A 23333-nucleotide genomic window follows, 5' to 3' on the forward strand; every position below is an offset into this window, starting at 1 on the left:
GTGGCAAGCAATGTCGTAAAATTTAGTTGTCTGGTTTCTTCGGTACAAAGCTCATGTTTTTATGGGAAATTTGTTGACATGTTTTTTGTTGCATTTTCAGGTTACGGTTATTGAGATGGTCGTTAGACTCTGTTTGACTGGCTTTTTTTTAGATCTTCAAATAGAAGGGCGATCTCGATCTTTTGTCAAGTTTACAGCTTTGATTTTTTTTCTGGTCAAAACATCGCCTTGTTTGAGTATCAAATCAGATCACAATTTCAAGTTATTTGACTGAAAAAATATTACTTCTGACGACCAATTATAAAATGCACAGACTCAGTCCAACATTCAAAAACACGTCAGAGTGTGCCAGCTGGTTGCATGAAACTCAGTCCCATATGCCATTGAGCATAAATTCGGCGGTCATTCTTGCATTCAGATTGTTGAAAAATCAATCAACTTCCCCAACGACGCAGAACAAATAAACCCTCAGTGGTACTTGACGCAACAACGGCGGTCAGGTTGGAGCCCGTACGTGTCAAGATAATTGACCGTTGCTAGTCGGTGGGTGAGTAGATACGCGAGTCCGACACGAACGGTGCTCAGACCAGGCTCCATCGCACCCGCACCCCAGGCTCACCTGCACCCCCACCGTACTGCTCTCCTGGAAAAATCCGGTGTTCTTTCTGCATGCCTAAACTCCAACATTTTAGCGCGACACATTTAATACCATGTCAAAGCCGGGAAAACGGATTCCGCACCGACTGTACTGTGCAATCACAGACTATTAAACGTAATACATGTACATCAACAAACAACGATGCTCTGTAGGCCTAAATCTGCAAAGTTTAAGTCCAATCACACATGACGGTTTTGTAATTATACATCTCATCAATAAAATTGATCTCCGCGTCCTTGATTAAGCACTTTTTGGTTGGTCAATCGAGTATCACTGAGTTTTTGCGACCTGCTCAACACCGTGAGACTCATTCGAAAAAAAACCCCGTCTAATTATACATATGTCATGGTCCAATTATGCTTAGGCCTAATTAAATTTCGTTTGATCAGTTTGCCAACAAGGAGATTACTTAACGTTCTACGTCACAGTAGGCTTTATTTGGACATGATTGTAATGAGTTTATTGTTTAGACGGTGTATGTGTGCAGCAACAACTTTGATCTGATACTTAACCATTCATTAAGGGTTAATTGCACTTTCAAATTACGTTGTTTGCGCAACAGCTATTGGGAAATTGTAAGTTATTTGCTTTTGACTTTACGCAATTACTGAGCTTCACTGATGTCTATGATGACCGTTTGCATCTTGAGATGAACACTACAGTGCCCTCTATTATTGCTAATGGGGTAGTCGATACAAAACGGGGAGCACCAGCATAACTATAATAGACTCTTTGTGTAATTATCAAGACTTGAAGTGATTTTGGATTCGGAACCGCCAGGGTTATAGAAGGGTACGAATTTCACAATCACATGACAGATGCAGAAAGTGATTGTGATTTGGGACTGTTAGGAATCGATCCCAGATGTGAATTTGGAAGAGGATCTGCAAATTGGGACTTCAGACGATGTTGAACGTCCGTTGTTATTACTGACATCCTAGTTTATTACCTGTGAGATCTGAGTGCAGAATCACACCGTGCCCATCTTTAAAGCAATGTTTGCATTGGACTTTTATTTGTAAAACTAACGCGCCTCAAAAACATGAAGGATAATTTATACATGTACATGTATTTAACAATTGTTGACTGAGTGTGATTTGGGATATGCCGAGGGCTAGGGGCGCATGCATAGCATGCACTTAAGGCGATGCTCCCCGGCCCGAGGGGCTTAAAAACGACACAGCAGTCAACAATTGTTTTGTTAAATCGTGCCAATAAGTCAAAAAGATAAATGGTTTTAACTTCCTTGCAACATAAATTAAATCACTGCGGTGGCTTATCAGCCTGGACCATCAAGAAGGCTGAACAAAAGAAATTAGAAGCCTTCCAGATGCGCTGCTATCGTAAAACCCTGAACATCTCTTGGCAAGACAAGGTACGAAATGACGAGGTGTGGAGGAGAATTTCGGCTGACGGCAATCCACCAGAGTTAATCACCGTACGCATATATAAAACCCAGCTTACCTGGTTTGGCCACATAGTGAGGATGGAAAACAACAGACTTTCATAGCGTATCCTGCTGGAAACAGTGACTGGGAAAAATAGACGGGGTAGGCCAAGGAAGAGTTGGGAAAATAACAGCACCTTCTACCTGAAACACCGTAGAGCGCAAGGCAGACAGGAGTGGAGAGCGAAAATTCGTGGAGCCAACGTCCTTTGGGACATGGTGCAAGATTAGATTAGATTAGGTGTAACCTTTGATAACTGAGAGCTCTCCTGACGGACATGATATGAGACTGAGCGGTTAAATTGCAGTTCACTGGTCGCGAGCGCCCTGGCATACACGCGCGGGCAACGCGCGCAATTTATATGCTGCGCAGTGTATATGAGGTTCATTTATATATACGAACTGTATATGAGGTTCATTTATGTGGAACGCAGTGTGTATATGAAGTAAACGGTTCTTTTTAAAGACTGGACACGTGGCCGTTCTAGACCAATGAAATTACAGTATCCACCAAGCAGACGATATGTGGGTAATCAAAAATGTTCCAAGACCTGTGGTGAAGGCTCGCAAGTAAATAGTGGCTTTACTTTAAGTGGTAATTATTAAACACTGACATTGCAATTATTTGTCAAATAGTTTTATTTTCTCTCAAAATCTCGGTATCAAATACAAAACTTTCCTTTTCCGTTTATTTACCAGCGGTTACATAACAGTTATGTGCTATTATAATTTTATCTTTAGCACTCCATACAAAACTTATGGGGGAATAAATCACTTAGGGGAAATGGTAATTTTTTTATTTACATAAATACATCACACTTCATGCCAGGAAAAAAGGCTGCTATAAAGAGGCCTTTGTCTGAAACCTGTGAAAAAGGAAGAGGACAATTTCCAAAGAAAAGTAATTTCAACTTAAATCTGACCTTTTTCTTGGCCACTTCTGAAAATAAAGGATACTGCTTAAACAATAACAGGACTTTGTTATAATAACTTTGCTTTCAAGGGAATATACAGCATTTGCAAACATCAAAAAACAAAACTACCAAACTAATGTGAAATACCTTACTGGACTTTAGTGAATGACGGTCTAAAGCATTCTGTAAAATCGTGGCACCTGATGTGCCGTCATTTTCAAGGAAAGTGGTATTTGTGTATCAATTTCCAATGCTGGTCAGCCGACCAACGTTGGAAAAAAAACTGGCTTTTTTCAAATACTGCCCCAAAATTACCATTATTTAGTTAGGTTGCATTTGTTTGCGATCGATTACACACCTATGAACGGGTACAAGCCAGCTCAGAAGACTGTTTCCCCAACCTTAAAATTCCCTGACGTCTATAAATTGCTATGTTTCATCTTAAGTGGGGTCAGGGAACCAGACTACAGGAACATGGTTGTTTTTCTTGTTTTTTTTCCAGCATATACGAACACAAAACTTCAAACAAGTCAGTGTAACAATATTTGCTATAAAATGCTACCCCCCCCCCCCAAATCTATCCATTTCTGAAAATTACAGCAAACGCAAATGTTGTTTATTCCCTTTTAATGTCTATGTATCTATCACCTGGGTTGCAAACATTTTTATAAAGAAATAAACAAAACAAAAAATTACAAGAAACTTCTTGATAATTCCAACAGAAAACCTTTAACAATCTTGCCCGTTAATCAAGTTATTATATTGAAACAGTCATCTACAAATATCAAATCAGTCACGGATATTGGGATGCATTCTGTATGTAAAACTAATGCTTGAACAGAATAAAAAAGGACACATAACCCAGTGTGGAAGCATTACTTCAATGTAACTGTTATAGAGGTCATTTAGTTTATGAAAGCATTGCTGTCTCATACACGGCCAAGCTTGCATGTTATACTTGCTAGCGTTTAGTGTCCATTAAGAGATGGGAATTGCTGTTATCCTTTAATTAATCCCATGTTATCATGCCATAATAAGAAAATACACAAATACGAATTACATGTTATACGCTGGCTACAATTAATTTGAAAAGTATTGTTAATTATATCTGCAATAGGATCTCATTTCAAATAGTTGGAGATATATTTCTTGGGAATCATGTTGGGTAAACTCAAAGCATTCAAAACAAAATAATCAAAATAAAAAATCTTTCGCATTTTTTTTCTTTTTGGAAGTAGCTTAAATTTATCAATATCTGCATAAACTGCCATGTACCGAAACAGAGGTAAATTGTGGACAATAGCCGATGGTGTGTTGCTTTATGTAGCTATGTTTAAACAATGAGGCACCATGCACTGAACGCAATAGAACCTCTGAACACTGTTCCTTGTTTATCTATTTACATAATGAAACACTTTTACACATGTGAGGTTTGCTCACACTCTCAAAAAATTGTGTCTCAAGTTATATATGACATTTCTACAAAAAAAACAGTTGCAATAAATATAGAACATACGAAACCAGGGAAGTATTGGTACTCTGTAACCAAAAAAATATGATATAGAAAAATAAACATTGGCACTACAAATGTAAATACGTTGTTTCCCAGACTACAAAGTTTGAGAATATTTCTTTCCCCTGTCCAACACAGCTACTTTAAGTTTATATCGTTTTCATATTTCTTTTGTTCTTCATTGGCAATTCTTTATACACTCTATTGGCCTATCAAAAATACAAATCACAATTATATTATCACAAACCAAGGTATTTTCAGCATTAATTTACAACTCTTATGAAATCAACCTTTCTTTTTTAATCAAAATGGAACTCAATCAAATCAAACTTACATTTTTGAAAATGACTTTTGAATCTTTTATCAGTTTGTTTCTTCTTTTTTTTAGCATAGACTATTTACAAATTTACCTACTCTTTGTACTTTTTACAAAATAATTATTCATGTTATACTTTTAAATGCTGCCTTTACGTACCTAAATTGAGAAAGCAAAATAAGGCATGGTAATACCTGGAATCAATTCTCTTCTGGATTCAATGCCCTTACAAAAGGAATAAAAGGAAACAACGAACTCTTTAAGATTTGTCCAGACACAAGAAAGATGCCCGTCATGAGCATGTACCAAATGTTTTCAACTGTTCTCACTTCTAAACTTCATTTATATATTACACAAAAACCTCCCCTTCAGAGTTTTTCTTTCGACTCATTATTTATATAATCCAAACCAATCATTCACAATACTAGACAGAGCAGCATACATTTCAAGACGGCATCTCAAGTACACATTTGACTTATCATAGTTTATACAATTATATCTTCACATGCTTTTTTTTTTATATATTGCTTTAAATACTGAAGCTTGTAATTTTTTACAATGTATACATGTAATAAAAACAGCCTCTTAACTGTTCACAGTAAGCAAATAACACATGGGCCAAAGTTCTTGGCGCTGCTTAACAGTTTACAGAAAAGTTGTGCCTACTGTAACAGAAAATTGTGCTAACCTTCAGCACTATTTCATGGCGTGGATGTGCTAACGGATGCGCATGTATGGAGATTTCTATTATGTCACTAAGTTAAGCAACTTCTCCATGAAATAGACAGAGGCCGTGTTAGCAGAAAATTGTGTGCTTAGCAGCTCCATGAAACTATTTACCTGTTATGAACCAGCGTTCCAGACTCAGCCAAAACCAAACAGAAGTATGAGAGTCTTGGGTTGTCTGAAATAGATTTTGATTTCAGACCGGTGAATTTTTTGTACTTGATTTTCCATTGACTGGACTCTAGTCGCTTCTAATTGTTCCAAATGTTGAACTTTGCATGCGCTTATTCAAATCTTTGGACCAATATTGTTCCCAGCAATTCTGGAACGCCAGCCTAATACAGGTGAACATCTTCATTTGTGTTATATCCACCTGTTCATACACCTGTGTTCGCTTTCTTGTGAAATCCATACAGTGGAAAATATAAAAAACTCTGCAGTCAACTTTCAACGCTTCTCTGGCATGCAATGATTCTGAGCCAATCAGCGAGTTCATTCAACACTCTTTTAGATCGGTTCACGCGCACCCCTTTTATAAAGTCCTTCACCCTGCTTCATGCAAGTGGCTCTTCAGAGCTACTCTCAGCAAATTGAACAACCTTGCAGGGATGTAGTCGAGCCCATCCCGAGCCCATCCCGAGCCCATCCCGAGCCCATCCCGAGCCCATCCCGAGCCCATCCCGAGCCCATCCCGAGCCCATCACCGGCCCATCACCGGCCCATCACGAGCCCATCCCGAGCCCATTCCGAGCCCATCCCGAGCCCATCCCGAGCCCATCACAAGTCCATCACAAGTCCTCCAGTCAGGACACAAGCTATTCAAATGAACTGTGACAAAAGCAATTCTTTGTTGTTCAACACCTGTTACTTATGACTTCACCTGTGAAAGGACTTGTGGTTAACTTATGAATGGACTTGTGATGGACTTGCAATGGAGCCCACTAAAACCCTGCAACCTTGAAAGATACAAAGAAGTGTCCAGAGGTGACCAGCAAAATGAAAGATTCTGTCAAAAATTCAACAGGCTCCAAGCAAAAAAGTCCTCAGGGAGTTAGGGTTAGTAAATGTATGTTTATTTTATACACTAGTATACACTTGTAACAAAATTATTTAGTGAGTTGTATCCAATACCTGTCTTCATTTTAGCATGGCAGCAGCCAGGTTCATAATGCTGCTTCACAGTTAGCAGAAAAGTGTTGCTAACTTTACAAGAAAATGTTGCTAACCTTAAGCACTATTTCACGGTGTGGGCGTGCTAACAGTTGCACACGCATGACGATTTCGATTTTGTCATTCACTTATAAAACTTGTCTTCTGAGGTAAGCATGCCTTCTGCTGTGATAAATGGTTACAGTCTCTGTGAAATAGACAGAGGCTCTGTTAGCAGAAATTGTGTGCCTAGAGGTGCCATGAAATCGATCAAAATCCTAACTTGTGAGTCGTTGGACAGCTTTACTGATGGTCAATCGATGGCCCATCCTACCCACGCCCAGCTCCTGCAGGTCGTCCTTGGTCAGAGCGGACAGGTGTTCCCCAGCAATTTCGTTCTCTTCAAAGCTAGGCCGGTGCTCGCTGAGATTCAGGCTGGTCAGCCAGAGGCCAACGTCTTGCGCTGTCCACTCCAGGAGCGGTTTGGTCTTCCATCCTTCAGCCCCGTCATTCTGATTGGCATTGGTACCTTCAGAAAGGAAGATGTAACCATGATGTATTACCTTTATACGCTGAAGAGGATGCCAAAATGTACTTCAGAGATACTAATAAGCAGAGACATGATAGGGGAGTCAGATTGGTGCAACGGTACTTTTCTCGCCTTCAATCGCTGTGACTCGGGTTCGATTCCCGTCTGAGCCAATATGTGGATTGGGTTTTCAGTCCCTACCTGATTCCGTGGGTTTTCCCTAGAATATAATTCCGGGTTTTTCCTCACACCTCTGAAACTGCGATTTCTTCTCACTGTCTTCTTTCTACAGGTTTCTTCAAGCTTTCGAGCTACAGTGCCTAGGGCGCTTTTGAGGAATCCTTGGTTCCATCACCAGAAATAATTAATAACAATAATTACATGCGTGTGTTTTTCTTATCAAATTCTAATAAACCCGAGATATCTCTCGGGGCTCTTATCCATACCTGGCGCCCATGAGAAAGCGCACATGTAAACAAAGCATGACATCATTAGTTTTTAGGTCTATCGTCCCACTAAGTCAAGTAATTACAAGTCAATGAAGAGTCTCCAGCCTCAGATCTTCTGTTCTCAGATCAAGAGTCGACAATTAAAATCAGCTGTGTCAAAAGAATTCCTTTAGCATTGTTCTGCCCCTGTTACTTGTAACTGATTTGATTACAATTCTTTGTATTTCTTTATGCTTATAACTGATCAGCACCTGTATTACATTTGTATTACATTGTGTTTATTCACTGAAGAATCTGTAAAGCCATACAGTGCTCAGGTGGTCTCTGGCTCTACAGTAATAGGCGGGGCGGTTGCGGGAGCTACAAGTGACTGAAGAGTTTAAGGCAAAATTTTGCTAGCACATCCATCTCAGAGTTTGGAAACAGAATCAGTTTTTTCCAATGAAAAGAATCCTTTCTATTGTATAACTCTCAATAAGGATTGTTTGGTTTGGGACTTGCATCCTTCCAACACTGTAATATATTCTGTTGAAGGAATTTATTTACAATTGACTCAGGCATTTTCTCGCAGGATTCACAGGATTCGTGTTAGTTACGTAGGATATTTAACAAAAATAGCATCAATTATGTTTCTGCAGTTGATACAGCAGTGACGGCCAATTTTCGGGACCACATTCTTAAAGACACTATTTTTTTTCCTTACCTTGTTCAGTCCACGCACTCAGCATACTCTGCTTGTTATCAACCTCTGAAGACGGAGCGCTGTTTATCATCAAGCTTCCTACATTGTCCAGGGTCTCACTAGACGGGGGTGAGGTGTCATCTTCCAACGGTTGAGGCTTTCTCTTCGGTTTTGGCAAGACTTTAGGGGATGGCTTGGTGTTTTTGAAGGTCAAGGTGGAGTTGGAAGAGGATGATGAGGTGGATTTCATGGTGTTGGTCCTGGCGTCGTCCTCGTCTTGTTCAAAGATGTCGCTGCTTGGCTCTGTTGACATGGTGCTGTAGCTGGACATGGTAGACATGGAAGACATGGAGGAGACCACGCTGGCTGTGTCGAAGGATCTCTCTCGGCGGTGGTCTCCAAGAGGAGGTAATTGTGGAGAGGAGTCGGAATCAGCGTGGCCATTTGCTTGATGACTGTCGGAGTTTGGGAGCCCTGCTGTGATGTCGGTGAAGTCTCCTTCATTCTCTTTGACCGGCGACAACGGGTGCTTGTAGACATCTGGTTTTGGGTTCTTGTCAAAGCTGTGCTTGAGAGCTTGAACGGAAATGTCAGTATCCTGTGCTGCCGGTGTGCTCTCAGCAACCTTCTCTCTGGGAGACTGGGAAGCAGGACTGCTTGGTTTGCTGCTGTCTCCGCGAGGAACAATCTTGATGGCATTTTTGTGACCAGCGAAGGAATTTACTTGTTCTTTGACCGGGGGTTTGCTTGCCAAGCGATACTGCATCACAGCAGCTGCTTGAGCTATGTCGGCTCCATTGATGCTCGATTGGACTTTGTGTTCTACAGAGTCTTTCTTTTCAGATTCAATTTTAGTACTTCCCTCGGAGCTCGTTGACTGAGAGTCACTGTCCTCCGACATCTGCTTCTCAATGGTTGACCGTCTCTTTGCGATGGCCGTCAAGAGAGCTTGGTTGGCAGAACTTCCCTTGGCAGAATCCGCCTGCTTGTACTTGCGGATTTTACTCTCAATGTTCTCACCAGGCCCTTTAGTGGCATCCAGATGTGCCTTGCGTCTTGCTATAGCTTCATTCAGTGCTAACTGGGGTGAGCCCTGTGATGCCGTGGTTTCCGCATTCTGATTTCTGTTCTGATTCTCTCCACTTAGACTCTGATCTCGTGCTGCCAGTGCAAGCTGCAGTGGTGACTTAGCTTCCAAGGAATCAAAGCTGTTGGCTTTTCTCAATTTCTCCCTTTTGGCAGCTGCTTCAGCAATGGCATTTGTGAACTGGGAATTATCTGCTGTATCGGGACCAGGGGACGCTTGAAACTGCAGAGATTGTGAGATGTCAAGGGAAGAGGGTCTTGACGCTTCGGATGAATTTGATCTCGACAGGTTTCCATCGCTGATTGAGGAATCTCTGCGTGGGACAGGCGGAGGGGGCTTGTTGGGTCGATTCTGACCTGTGCTCATCCGTCTCTCACTCAGGGACAATTCAGTTTTAAGATTGTGCAGGGATTGGGACCGAGCTCTGAGATTAATATTAGGATGCTGGGGCGCAGGATAATTGGGAGCAGGTGGAATGGATGGGGCCGGGTAATCTGGTGCCGGTGGTAGTAAATTAGGGTCCATTGGGGAAGTGACGTCTGAATAGGTATGATCAGCCCTCGTGTATATTCCACTATCGTTGGACACCGTTGTCGTGTAGGAATAAGATGATGCCGGGGAAGACCGTAACGATGACACAGCGGAATCCGACCCGGCTGAATTCCTCCGCTTCTGCTTCTCGTACATGTCATCATCAAACTGCGTCTGCGTTTCCATGGTGGTCGTATCCATTGGCGACACAGCCAAGGCCGCTGAGGGGAAATTGGTTTTGACCGAGGACATCCTGGCGACGGTGTTGAATCGGAATGCGGAGGGCGCCAGGGGAATGACGGGTTTCTTGAGGCTGGTTCGATGTTCCTCCGGAGTGCTGGTGGTAGGAGCGCTTGCTTGTCTCTGGAAGACGCCACTCAGATGCTCCGGGCTGATTTTCTGGGAGACTGGTCTCTTGCGGATGGAGGCAAATGGAGATTCCGTCTGGTCTTCAGTTGGTGTCTCTGCTTTTGCAATGGCCTCATCTAATACATCTGAAATCCAAACAAGAACAGGGAGTTAAGTTGGGGCTAGGTTAATTCATACTTTCCCTGGCTTCCATCTCTGCAAAGCAGATTCGAATCCCACTTTGGCCGTTAGGATTACAATACACAAAAAAAGGGTTGCTGAAAAAGGAAGATTCAATTAAGGAGACGACCAGGGGGAAGGGAGATAAAAGGAAGAGCAAGATAAGAAAAGTGACTCCTTACTGATTGCTTGCAGCTCTTGCTGAACCTTCTCTGCTTTCGTTTTGGTCAAGGATGCATGAGATGTCGGTGCTACAAAAATAATATAAAAATTTAACAGTTATTTTCAATGAACAATTTTTGACTCAGTAACAAATTCTTAAAAAAACACAAAATCTCTCAAACTCAAGATACATGTATTTCAGTAGAATTATTTGCAATGGACCATTCTGGAAAATGTATAAAATCTTCAAAACTACCAGCATCATAACCTCAAATGAGGTATCAAATTAAAGGGGACAAGACGACCTTTGATTTGAGTGGTGCGCCAGTGCGATATAAAGTGGTTAAGTGTGAGCCGGGCAGTGCTATCTAATAGGATTACCCTGTAATGCCTATGATGGGGCTAAATACTGCCCATTGTGTATGCAGTTACATGGAAAGACCTCCAGTGAATATTGCCATGCAGGTTCTGGGACTATCTTTTCTAGGGATGCCTTGTCTGGTTGAAAATATCGGACATGAAATTAATCCCTCAGTGTAGGAGTTTTTATACTCACGTTTTCTTCGGAGAGAATTACTCTTGGCCTCGTTGAGCCACACCAGAGCTTTGGAATTGGGCATCGTGACCACCTTCATGACGATAGTATCTGGTGAATTGATGACCAGGCTGACTACGTATTGGTGAGGGGCAGTTGTTACATTTTGGCTATTTATCTGAGGAAGGAAATGACATCATCAAAAATGAAATTAAATGGTAAAATATAAGAAGGTTATCAAGAAAGATTTTTTCTGAGTCTTTTTTTCTCTAAGGTTTTCCTGTTGGTTTTTTCAATGAGTGCAAGTTTGTTTAACCCTGCCCCTAACACCCTGGGATGTGTGAAAATTCATAGTAGTATAAGAGGATTCTGGACTGTTTTGGTTGTAAGTTATAACTGAATTGGACATTAATTTTCTGTCTCCTATGAAATCAGATGTCATTCCACAAACAATATTAACTCAGCTGATTTACATGCTGATAAAACATGACTTAAGGTTGGTTCTTTCTTGGCACCAAAGTGAACGTAACTTTCTGCAAGTTTCTACACTGTGAAGTTGAATATTGTTCATATCGGGTGCAATTTGATGCAAATGTTTTGCGACATCAAATTCACCTTCACGCGGAGTATTATCAGGCTTTTACTAAGATAAAATCACCCAATGATTCTGATTAATTGATTAATTCTTGAAAACATAAAAGTCCGTACCTCCAAGACAAAGTCTCCTTTCTTGAGACCAGCTTTATCGGCAGGGCTTCCCTTGTCGACATGTTCTAGGTACTGAAGAGCTGGGAACTCCTTGGTTGGTTTGAAAGCCGACGTAGCACCTTGCGGACCTGAGAATTAAACATCACAATCATCGATAATCAATTTCTATGAAAATTTTTATGCGTTTGTTCCTTCATTGAGTGCATTACAGGTCCTCACAAGCCAATGACCACTAATCCAAGTCAATTCACAAGTATTTCAGATGAAATGTGACAAAATCATTCCTTAGTTATTGTTCATCCCCTGATACTTGCGACTGGACTTGTGATTTACTTGTGACTAGACTTGTGACGGACATGTAACTCACTAGACTATTATTCCATAAAAAAATCTGCTCATCATCTTATGGTCTTTTTTATTAGCACTGAGAGGTTTTAGACTCTACAGAGTACATGGACATTGCAATGGAGATCTATGCTCCCAGTTACATGTATACGCAGGTCTGCCTTAGATATCGTCTCAATTACTCGGATGCAGCAGGCAGTTTCACAGATGATTCAGCTGCTTCCATAGCCGTGGAATTGCCAGACCTAGCCAAGAAATACTGAATTTTTTACTTTAATTGGATTTTTTTACTTGAATGGTGGAGAATGGCAGAAAACCAGGCTTTTACTTGACAGTCTACTGTGGATTAGCATTTCTGATGTGGCCTTACTGCCAGGCGATCATGTTATCACTCATAGAAGATAATTCTTTCCGAATTTCTCTCCCAGAGAAATCTGTGTTTCAAAGTAGTTTGACACTTGCTACAATTTACTCTTATTTTGTGACGGAAGGCTCACATTATGTGACAAGCCTTTGAACTGGTGTCCCTTGTTGTCTGTCTATTGTTTCAGTTTACATCCTTCAAAAAGAGAGAACGTTTCTAATTTCAAAACCCAACTTACTCTTTGCGCCCCGTAGGATGAAGCCGAATCCTTTTTTCTTTCTCTCCACAAACACAACTCTTGGTTCTGCTTCCTCTGACTTTGCTGTTGAACTAGAATGCAAAATACAACAAAAAATACAATGTGAATACCAATCCGAATCATTGAAGACCAATAATAATTGTGACTTGTGAATAATGATTATAATCACACATACTGACACCTGCAAGATCAATAAATCACCATAGGTTCAAGTGGTTTTCTTTGTTCATGAAAAAAAAGAGGTTTTCTTTGTTCATTTGCTCAGTGTCATTTACTTTAAAAGTCATTTCCAATCTAAACGACATTTGCACTACATCAAGTGCACACCGGGACTACTGTTCAACTAGAAACTTACACCTGCGCACTAATAGCAATGTGAGAAGGTCTCTAGTCAAACAATGGTCAAAACATCATCATTAAAGGGACATTTGACGGGGCCTTTGAGATGTAGAATTATACCATACCTCTCCGGATAGTTGGCTTTTCTCTCCCTCATTGTCTGAGCTCTCTCCTTGCCGGTGACCTCCCGGATGCAGTTGGAGGGAAACCAACCCCTGGAGTTACCCACTTCACCCTCCCAGAAGTTGAACTCGCCGATGCCATGAACTGAAACGATAAAATAACAAAGTGTTGTTAAGACAGTAAGGGTATACAGTTGGGTTTTTTTTTAAAATAATTTCAAATACAGGAATCATTTTGCATATAACTCAACTTTAAAATCAGTGAACTTTTTGAGAACGCTTTTTGGCGTGTTATTTAAATTTTGGCAAACGTGTGATTTTAGATTTAACACTTACTTCAGACAGCCGTACTAGAGTGGCTTCAAACCAAATAGTATTGGAGCAACTCGGGTCGAACCAAATAGATTTTTGTACATTTTGATTTCGGACAGGGGAACTTCATGTATTAATTTTTCCATTGCCTAGACTTGAGTCATTCCAAACGACCCCAACAGTGGATCTTTCTACATGTATGTAGTACGTCCTAGCTGTTTCAAACATCAAACTTTACATGTAATTATTGGCATCTAGAATCATTTACGCTTCATACATTTTGTTCATTTTTAATAATAACACCACCTAAAATCCAAATAAGAATGTTCAAAACCTAACCTGTTGAAGTTTCAGCTCAGCACAGCATTACGAAAAAACAATGAAAAACCATGCACAAAATTTTGATCACAAAAAACGATTTCATCTATAGCACTCTTTATTTCCAAAAATCAGTCAACTGACTAATCGCTGGAAATCACCTACATTGCTTGATTTCTTCTAATGACAGCAAACAAGACAGAATAATTTCACGGGGTGTTTAGTACCAGTATGATCTTTAATCCAAATTAGCTTTTTGATAATAATCTGGTGGGTTACTGTTGGGACTAATGCAAATGATCCAATATGCCTGTAATTTGTATTGTTGGAACAATTTGGGGGTATGGCAGTATTGCCCCTCAAGTGTCCTTCAACTCTGTCTGTTTTACCGTTGAGGGCGTCTTACACAAGGAGTCCATTCACTGTTACGGTCAACTTACCTTTGACATAATCCCCTTTCATAAGCGTCAATTCTCCAAACTCCTGCGCTGTATAGGGCTTGAAACAGATGTACTGTTTGCTAGACTTGGCATCCTTGATTTTCCGATGGACCATGCGTGCGACAGCTGCAGACCGGCCCATGGAACCCACAGAACCAGACCTCTGGGGTGTGCCGGGCTCTGTTCAACGTAGTGGGAAATAACAACAGTTACAAAATGTCAGGGATGTATTTACTTATCCAGGGTTTAAAGTATGCCCAGGGATGACATTGTCAATTTCCAAAAAAGTCTGAAAATTGGATGAATGGTCTGAAAGATGCATTTCTTTCTATAGTGATCATATCTTTCTCTCAGATTCAAAAAGTCTGATTTCAGACAGAAGTCTGAAAAATCTTATGCCTAAGTATGCCTCAACAGATAACAACTGGTTTCCATTAGGGGCCTGCATACAATAGAAAATTGTACATCCTATTTAACACTTAATTATAGTAAAAGTATGACAACAGTAAAGAAAGGAATGATGCAGAACATGATAACATTAAAAGGTCATTCCATAAATCTGGGGTTCAATTTTTGTGTGTGTCCCTGTTACATTGTACATCTGACGTAAGATTTTGTAAATTCACTACACATTCTTTTAATAATGACTTTATCTCCAAGAGTACCAGCCAATATTTTGAAGTCAATTTTAACGATACTTGCATGGCAAATTACACACAACACAACAACTGTCTCACTTATGGACCCCAAATTTATGGAATGACCCTAATACATTACTACATTTTCCACATGTTCCAATACCTTCAGGAATGGAGTCATCGTCCGTAAAGCTCGACGCCGATGCCACAGACATTCTGTTTCCAGCTCGGTTTAGACCCACAAAATTTCCAGGGAGATATGGTTCACTGGTTGTCCGACTCAAAACACCCGGTCCGCTGACCGACAACGAAGGGCATCGCCGACGCTTGTTGTACGAGGGCGCTTCTTGTTGAATCACTGACGAGAAACAATATCACAACGCGATCAAAAGTGCTTTTCGCAATCGAAACTAATTCCTCAATGATGTGTTCCAACAATTGATTCAATTCTGAGCTTTTCTGAAGACTAAATCGTGTCTCTCAAGTCAAGGTTTCTAAACTGGAAGTGAACACCCAACTAGAAACTATCATACCTTAAAAAAACGGACAGGAAACCCTCATTGTTGAGTTGGCTTTGATAGTTTCATTTTACAGGATGTAATACAGATCACTTCCCCTTGTATAAAGCGTGATAACGTTCAATACACGTCTGCATGAATCAACTTCAATGACACGCTGGAACTCCCAGTTCTGTGAACTCGGAGGAATGCGGTTTCTCATGACCAAATAACACCATCCCATGAAAAGACAATAGAAAATACTTCACCCTAAGCAGGATACATGCACTAAAGGTGTGGCAGGAATGAGAATGAAATCCAATATGAACATACCCACAATCACATGTCTTCTTGGTATATGTAATTGTAGCTTTGCTGGACGCATATTTAAGGCACAGTAAGGTAACCTAACTCAACAAACTGCACCTCTCAACAAGAAAGAGGAGTTGGCTATAAAGGGGAAACACAATCCACTGCTTCAGTGTTGATCTCGCACACATTAACTACAATGCTCCATTAAAATTTCCATTTGTCCAAGACAAGTGCTTTATCTTTAGGAACAATTGTTCAATTTTATGAAATTTTTATGTTCTCAATTTACCAATGAAACAATTTTTTACGCAAGTACTTGGCAGACTCAACCTATTCAAACACCATTTTCAATACAAACTGCTCACTTAATATCCATGCATATTATTTGACTGCTTTTGATAAAATTTTAGGCTAGATGTACCCGGTACATGCACACACTAGCAATGTCGAGTGGATCGAAGGCGAGTAACAAACATGACAATGGGACAGACTAGATGAATCAGGGGAAAGAAGCACAGTAGGGCCCACATCCCCCCCCCCCTTTCCTCCCCCCCCCCCCCCCCCCCGACCCCTCACCAGAACTGACACAACAAAATTAATGCCAACCAATTAAGATATGAGGGTTTGCATGATGGAGATACTAATGAATGAAAGCTTTGTGGAAGCACCATGTGGGAATAATTTCTCAAACTAAGAGAATGGTTCTGAAAAGAACCAGAGGTATAAACTCGACGTTCCGGTCAGTATGCTCTAACCGTCTTCAGGAGAGTGCCGTTAACTCTAAGAAAGCAAACACACAAGTACCAAATGCAAAATCGATGAAGTGTGAAATTGCAATCCCAACTACTACACTTTGACTGCCACCAAGCCCTTTAACATTCAGGGACCACCAACTTAGGATATGACTGTATATCCTGTCCCCATTACATGCTTCCAACTGGTCCCAACCAGCGGAACCACTTCAACAAATGTCATCATCAGCCTGTTATAACTGGTGACGGGCTAAAATAACATTACCTCAATTTCTAGAATTTGTTCGTTTGTTTTGGTTTGTTTTTGTTTTGGTAATTGCAGTGAGTAATTGGTTTTAGCAGTGATAATATCATGACATGCAACACAGTACATGTATATCCCACAGTTTAACTTTTTTATTCACTGGATTTTACAAGAAAACAAATTTTAAAAACGCGTAACCAGAGCAATAATAAAGTTATTCTGAATGTGAGCTGCACAATTATTTGAGGAAAGGGCGGTATAGATAGTGTATAGTTTATCAGTTTACAAGACTGAAGCAAAAATGACCCCCAAAAAAAAGAGAAAAAAAGGAAAACAGGATCTGGGAACTTTACCAAGCAAATGTATAAATGTTTTATGTTTTTACTCACCCACATCTTCATCAGAGTAATTCCTGATGGTTTCCCCTAAGCTGAAGTTATTGGAGACAATAGCGACCTGATGACAAAAATCCAAAAGAATGGGTGAATCACAACACCAAAGATAAACCAAACTAGCAGGAACAAAACTTTAAAAAATCTAAAAAGCTAGGTAAAATTGTGCACTGTCATTTCAATTAAATAAGGAAGTGTAATATGAATACCACGATACAATGATCATAGCTCTCGTCCATCCTGTCATAAATATTATTTCACAGGTTGTATAATACAAATAAATGATTGTTCCTTCTATTACATGTACCGTAGTTCCAGTTTTATTTCTACATGACACATAAAGAATGTTTCTGAATTTGGTTTAGACATGACTTGATGTCCTTGGGCACAGTGCTCTGCTTGGTAACCTCAACCTTGTTTCCATGGATACGATCTAGCTGCGCCATGTTGTTTCCCATCATGCTTTGCCCGATCTTAACCCCTGGAATTGTGTAATTTAAATGTGCCAAATAGTGGCACATTTACTTAAGGATTGCAGTCGATGTGTTTAACGCGCGACGCAGTGTTTAAAACGTTGAATTTTGTTGTTGTAGAAACAATCCTTTCAAACATACATGTAAGATTTTGATGTTGCGTTATTTAGCATTTATATTAAATGTCCGTACATTTTTTGTACCTCTGTCGTCCCTTTACAACACAAAATACACGTTTTTAAGGGGGGGGGGGTTGAAAAACAAGGCTTCCCGAATCCATATCATACAGGCATCGCGCAGTCTTAAAAAAAAAATTGTACATGACATGACGTGTAGGAGATAACGTGCAAGCGAATATATTTGTGCATTCTTCAAAATATGCTCGCAGTACTCTCTGAATAGCTGGTCAGCATCATTTACATATTCCTCATGGCCAGGGGTTAGTGATGGAACGCCCATGGAGTCGAGGCTGTAGAAACCTTGATCTCGCAATTGATGTGCTGTAATCCCATGGCCCACCCTTTGCACTTTGAACAAAATTTACACATCAAGTTGCATGTAGGGCAACAACGGCTATACTTGCACAGTCATTTATACCTTGGGTGTTCCTTCCTCAATCCTACAAAACCCTCTCAAAGATCCTAATGCACTTTGTAGGATCTGAGAATGTTAGGATTTAAGGTAAAGATTATGTCCAATTCTCACCTGGAAAGGTGTTTGGCTTGACTTGTTCTTTAACGCTCTGTCCCCTCCGCGGAACAGCACCAATCGTGCGGCTGTCTCCTGATCATACGCAGCGCAGATGTGTAGGGGAGTGTTGCCGGCTTCGTTCTGGCAGTTGATGTCTGCTCCGTAGTAAATAAGAAGCTGTAGATGTTGGGCTCGGCCGTAACGACAAGCCTGAGGATAGATGGGAAGTTATTTAATGATTACAAAAAAAATTGAGTTTTTAGCTCAGACCCTAATTCTCCAGGGTTTATTGGGGGGGGGGGGGGGGCTAGAAAGCATGCCTGGCAATGTTACAAAATCCAACAGATCAGTGGACCAGAGACTGCAGATGACAAAAAGTGGCCTTGCTCAACGGAACTAGCTCAATTTGCCTCAAAAGGGGAGACTTTATGGATGCTTGGTGAAAGCAAACACACCGGTTCCTTTTCCATACTTGCGTCACTTCTAAACATGCGCGCAAATAGTATAAACATGCGCGCAAATAGTTTAAACATGCGCGCAAATAGTTTAAACATGCGCGCAAATAGTTTAAACATGCGCGCAAATAGTTTAAACATGCGCGCAAATAGTTTAAACATGCGCGCAAATAGTTTAAACATGATGCAAACAATACAAAAGGACCGTTATGTATGCTGCCATCAATCTCAAAAGTCTCCCATTGCAAGTTTATGCACTGGCACTTTGATGGCTCAATGCAGCAAGGTCCAACAGACTGTTACACCTGTTGCACAGTGCTGCATCCAGCAGGGGTTTGGGGTTAATATCTCGCTAAGTTCAGTTTCCCTTTTGAAATCATTGTGACTGTCAATAGCAACCCCGAAAGTGTCAAAACACCAGATGATCGATGTCAAGCACTGTTTGACAGTGTGACCATGGTTTACAACAAACATACGAGGTGACATATGTGAAACAACTCAATCACAACTTTCACAACCACAAACTTTGAATATAATCACAAAGCATACTATGGTCAATGACATTAAATGGATGTCATTTCATGGACATGATTCACTTGATAACGACTTCTGGAAAATTTATATTAACATTTATAAATAATATTCACCGGTACCATCTCTTAAAAGTAGAGTAGATCATTTGCAGCTATCGAAAAAGGAAACTGACAAATTTATTGTTGAAGAGCTTACTTGGTTTGAAGATAGTAATGGCACTAAAGTACCTGTGAAATTATTGTTTCTGGCATGCTGTCATTTTGAAGAAAACAATAAAAGGCGGACATTTCCAAAGATGTGTCAAGTGACGCATTTTAGGAAATTTCCGTTAATAGTTGGCGAATCCGTACATGGGTGCGCGTGCGCAAGCGTAAACGCGATGCACACGTGGTTGCTAATATTCATCAGTTCAGTGCATGACATTGTGTAGCTGCAAACGTGTCCCGAACGCTTACTTCGGGCTAATTCAAAACATGACTCTGGAACTTTTGAATTGAAATTGAGATCCTAGAATATTGTTTTCTCTTACTATACAGCAATCACTTAGCTAAAACTTCGTCAGGTTAGTTGTCAAGCACTCGTCTTCTGATTTTGAGTACATCTGTTGCTTCAAACGAAAAACTACACAAATGACAAATAACTACCTTTAAAAAAAAATGCATCCCCAAAACCCAAAAAATGTGCTTACATGATGAATTTCTGTCCATCCCTGCTCATCAGCTATGTTGACAGCTGCTCGGTCCTTCAGCAGAAGCTCGGCTATCATTGGCTCACCGCCGTTCTGCACATTGTAGTAGAGTGGAGTGAGCCCTCTGGAATCCTTGTAATTGGGGGAGGCTCCTAGACTCAGTAGTAACTGTCAAATAGAGAAATATGTATTAAAATAGATGTTAGTGGTCAGACTTTAGCAAGAGCGCCCTCTACTGGTGATTTATTAACAATGTTTATTAAAATGTCAAAACGGAAATATGCAATAATTTAAAGAAGTGGTAATACAGGGTTTATTTCACTTAATGGTTCAAGTGAAAATGAAAAAAATGATAAAAATTAGGGTGTTAACGGTACTGATCAAGTACAAGTATGATAAACTGCACATTTAATATTTTTGGATTTTTGAAGTTTTTTTTATGATAGTTTGCAAAAATAATAGGAATTAATCATCATCCATCAACTTTTTTTCCAAAGTAGGTTTGGGTGCCTCAGGCTCAGAATGAAGTAGAACGGATCTCAAATCTCCAATTGAAATCTTGGTCTCACGTTTAGGAGGAATCAATTCCCAGAGTACCAATACAAAATTCCCAAGAAAAAAAATTCCCAGACACTTAAAAAAATTAAATTATACAGTAAATGCTCATTTTTAAGAGAGGGACATGTACCTTGCGTTAGTAATTAAACACTTCGATTCATTCGTGATATTATGCAGACTATTTTCTCACAACCTTTTTGCTGGATCAAAAAAGCAATTTTGACTCCTAAATTGAATCAGATCGATTGACAGAAAAATTGGTCCACTCCTACCTCTATGGCAGACTGGTTGCCTGCATTGACAGCTTTGTGAAGGACCGTTTTCCCGTCCTTTGCTCTGTAGTCAAGATGTGCTCCACCGCCCACCAGGGCCTGAATGAGTACACCAGCTGCAGCACCCTTCAAAGATGCAGCGATGGTCAAGGGAGTTTCTGGAGAACAAAAAACGCCCTTTGTTTCAAATCATCTCCTTGAAATCAATCATCTACTTGTTCTTTTGCACCAAACCTTCGAGATTTTTTTGTTTGTTTTACGCATGCCTTGATACCAATTTTACAAAATTTGGACATACATTGTTCCTCATAAAGTGTCAAATTTGTCAATGTAACGTGGCAAAAGTAAGGAAATGCATACTGATTTGCAATACAAGCCGTCTGAGAACAGCTGAGATCTTGGGGCGGGGGGGGGGGGGACCCCCCTTTTGTGTTGGTCACTGTGTTACTGGAATCTCCAAAATTCTTTTGAGATATGTAGGGAGAAGGGGATGTGTAATCATGTGTTTGGTAACAATACTTGTGACATCACAGATTCTCAAATTTCTGCCGAATTAGAACCAGCCTTAAAATGGGTGGACTGTTAGGGTAACACACTGCTAGTTTTGCAAAGATGGATTATTGTAATAATACCAACCCCCTGTGCTTTCTTCCTGGATATTAGGATCCATGCATTTCCCAGTCATCTTGGTAATCTTGTCGACGTTTTTACTCCGTACGCTCTCAAAGAAGGCCTTGATGTTGGTTTTGTTGTGATACTTCTTGACCTCCTTGATGTCCAGCTTCATCTGCTTGTACACACGCCTCTTGTATTTGAACTGAACAGAATGGATTTAAAAAAAATAAACATGAAAAATGAGAAATGGAATTTCCGGTAACTTGGAAAGATGTGTTCCTAAAATGTTTTCCTTACACGTTTTCTTAAGGCACCGTACTGAATCAAACTAATTAAAACACTAAAAAAGTGTAAATCCACCAGAAATAAACAGGGAAAACCAAAGATCTTTAGTTAATATTCAGGTTGAAAATTCAACAGAAATTGTCTACTGCTGTGTTTTTTCAGCATGGTTTGAGTTGCCCAACCCTCCTAGCCTTCTGCATTTTAGAACACTTCCAGTTTTGCAAAACCACTTTTGCCCACAGAGTTAGCAACCAGAGTTCAAATTTCTTTGAGGTAATCTTCAAATCCCTGCACAATTCTTGTGTGTGGTTGAGCTCAGGGTAATCAGGCTTATTCGGTCATGCATGACTGCTCTCACAGTGCTGCTTTTTGGTGCAGTGACTCTCTGTGTAAGACACATTACATTTTATCCCTTCACCTGAAACTGACCTGTAGGGTTTCAAAGGGAATATACAACATTTGCTTTTGCTGCAATTTTCAGAAATAAATGGATTTGGAGGATAAGTGTGCTTTAGAAAATATTGTTAAACGAGCTTGTTTCACGTTTTGGGTTCAGAGATGCTGGAAAATCTAAGAAAACCAACCATGTTCTTGTAGTCTGGTTCCCTGACTCAACTTAAGATGAGACGTTGTAATTTATAAACTTTGGGGATTATAAGGTAAGAGAATCAGTCTAGCAGGCTTGTACCCCTTCACAGATGTGTCATCAATTGCAAAGAAAATGCGGAATGACTTAATATGAACAATTAGGAGCAATTTTTGAAGAAAAACAAACAGTTTTCTCCAACGATGGTCGGCCGACCAGCGTTGGAACAATACAAGTTTTCTTGAAATCGTAAGCACACCAGGAACCACGATTTTACAGGATGCTTTAGACTGTCATTCACTAACAGTCCAGTAAGATATTTCGTTATAATTTGATAATTTTGTTTTTTTGATGTTTGCAAATGTTGTATCTTCCCTTTAAAGGGTTTTACATATTGCTCTGAATATTCACTTCCAACTAGAAAGGTTTTCTTAGAACTGCCAAGGGCAGGTGGATGTTGAAGGATTCGGGAGTGTGTTAATAAAAACCCAGTAAATACATGCATATACGTCCTACATGTTCAATGAATTTCACAATTCTTTTCAAGGTTTAAGCCTTACCTCTAAGAACGGCATGCTTGCAGGATCGGTGGGATAGTCACTAAATAGTCTCTCTTCGTCCAGGAATTTACCGGCTTTGCCGTGGGCCGGTGGCAGGTACAGTCCAAAGTTTAAGTTGTCAGTCAGTGGCTGTCAAAAAAAATCAGAAAAGTCAGAAAAATTTCAATAAAAACAAAAGACTTCCGAGATCAAATTCCACCACTTTTTTTACACACGAAATGTCTCAATTCTCTTAAATTTCATTAATACACCAAATAAAAACCAAAATGAAGACAATTTCTAACTTAGGAAATCACATACATGTACAAGTGGCTACATGTATAAACATCTGAAGAAACTAAATTGCAGG

General features: G+C 40.1%; 1 protein-coding gene across 4 annotated transcripts in view; it reads right to left on the reverse strand.

Annotated features, from left to right (window-relative positions):
* Positions 1–2726: 2726 nt before the first annotated feature.
* Positions 2727–23333, reverse strand: part of LOC119741819 (protein shank-like) — a 61965-nt gene continuing 41358 nt past the window's right edge. For all 4 annotated transcript variants that reach the window (XM_038217724.1, XM_038217721.1, XM_038217722.1 and 1 more), the window contains 15 exons: positions 22985–23113; positions 21575–21755; positions 20939–21096; positions 20109–20276; positions 18447–18641; positions 17266–17332; positions 15235–15429; positions 14434–14613; positions 13367–13508; positions 12882–12973; positions 11935–12062; positions 11248–11404; positions 10712–10780; positions 8405–10495; positions 2727–7252 (listed from right to left, as the gene is read on the reverse strand). In XM_038217724.1, the coding sequence (XP_038073652.1) occupies positions 7002–7252; positions 8405–10495; positions 10712–10780; positions 11248–11404; positions 11935–12062; positions 12882–12973; positions 13367–13508; positions 14434–14613; positions 15235–15429; positions 17266–17332; positions 18447–18641; positions 20109–20276; positions 20939–21096; positions 21575–21755; positions 22985–23113 (4203 nt within the window). In that variant the 3' untranslated portion in view covers positions 2727–7001. The remainder of the gene's footprint in view (positions 7253–8404; positions 10496–10711; positions 10781–11247; positions 11405–11934; positions 12063–12881; positions 12974–13366; positions 13509–14433; positions 14614–15234; positions 15430–17265; positions 17333–18446; positions 18642–20108; positions 20277–20938; positions 21097–21574; positions 21756–22984; positions 23114–23333) is intronic.

This window comes from Patiria miniata, unplaced genomic scaffold, assembly GCF_015706575.1.
Source record: "Patiria miniata isolate m_02_andy unplaced genomic scaffold, ASM1570657v1 HiC_scaffold_5, whole genome shotgun sequence".
Classification (NCBI taxonomy): Eukaryota; Metazoa; Echinodermata; class Asteroidea; order Valvatida; family Asterinidae; genus Patiria; species Patiria miniata.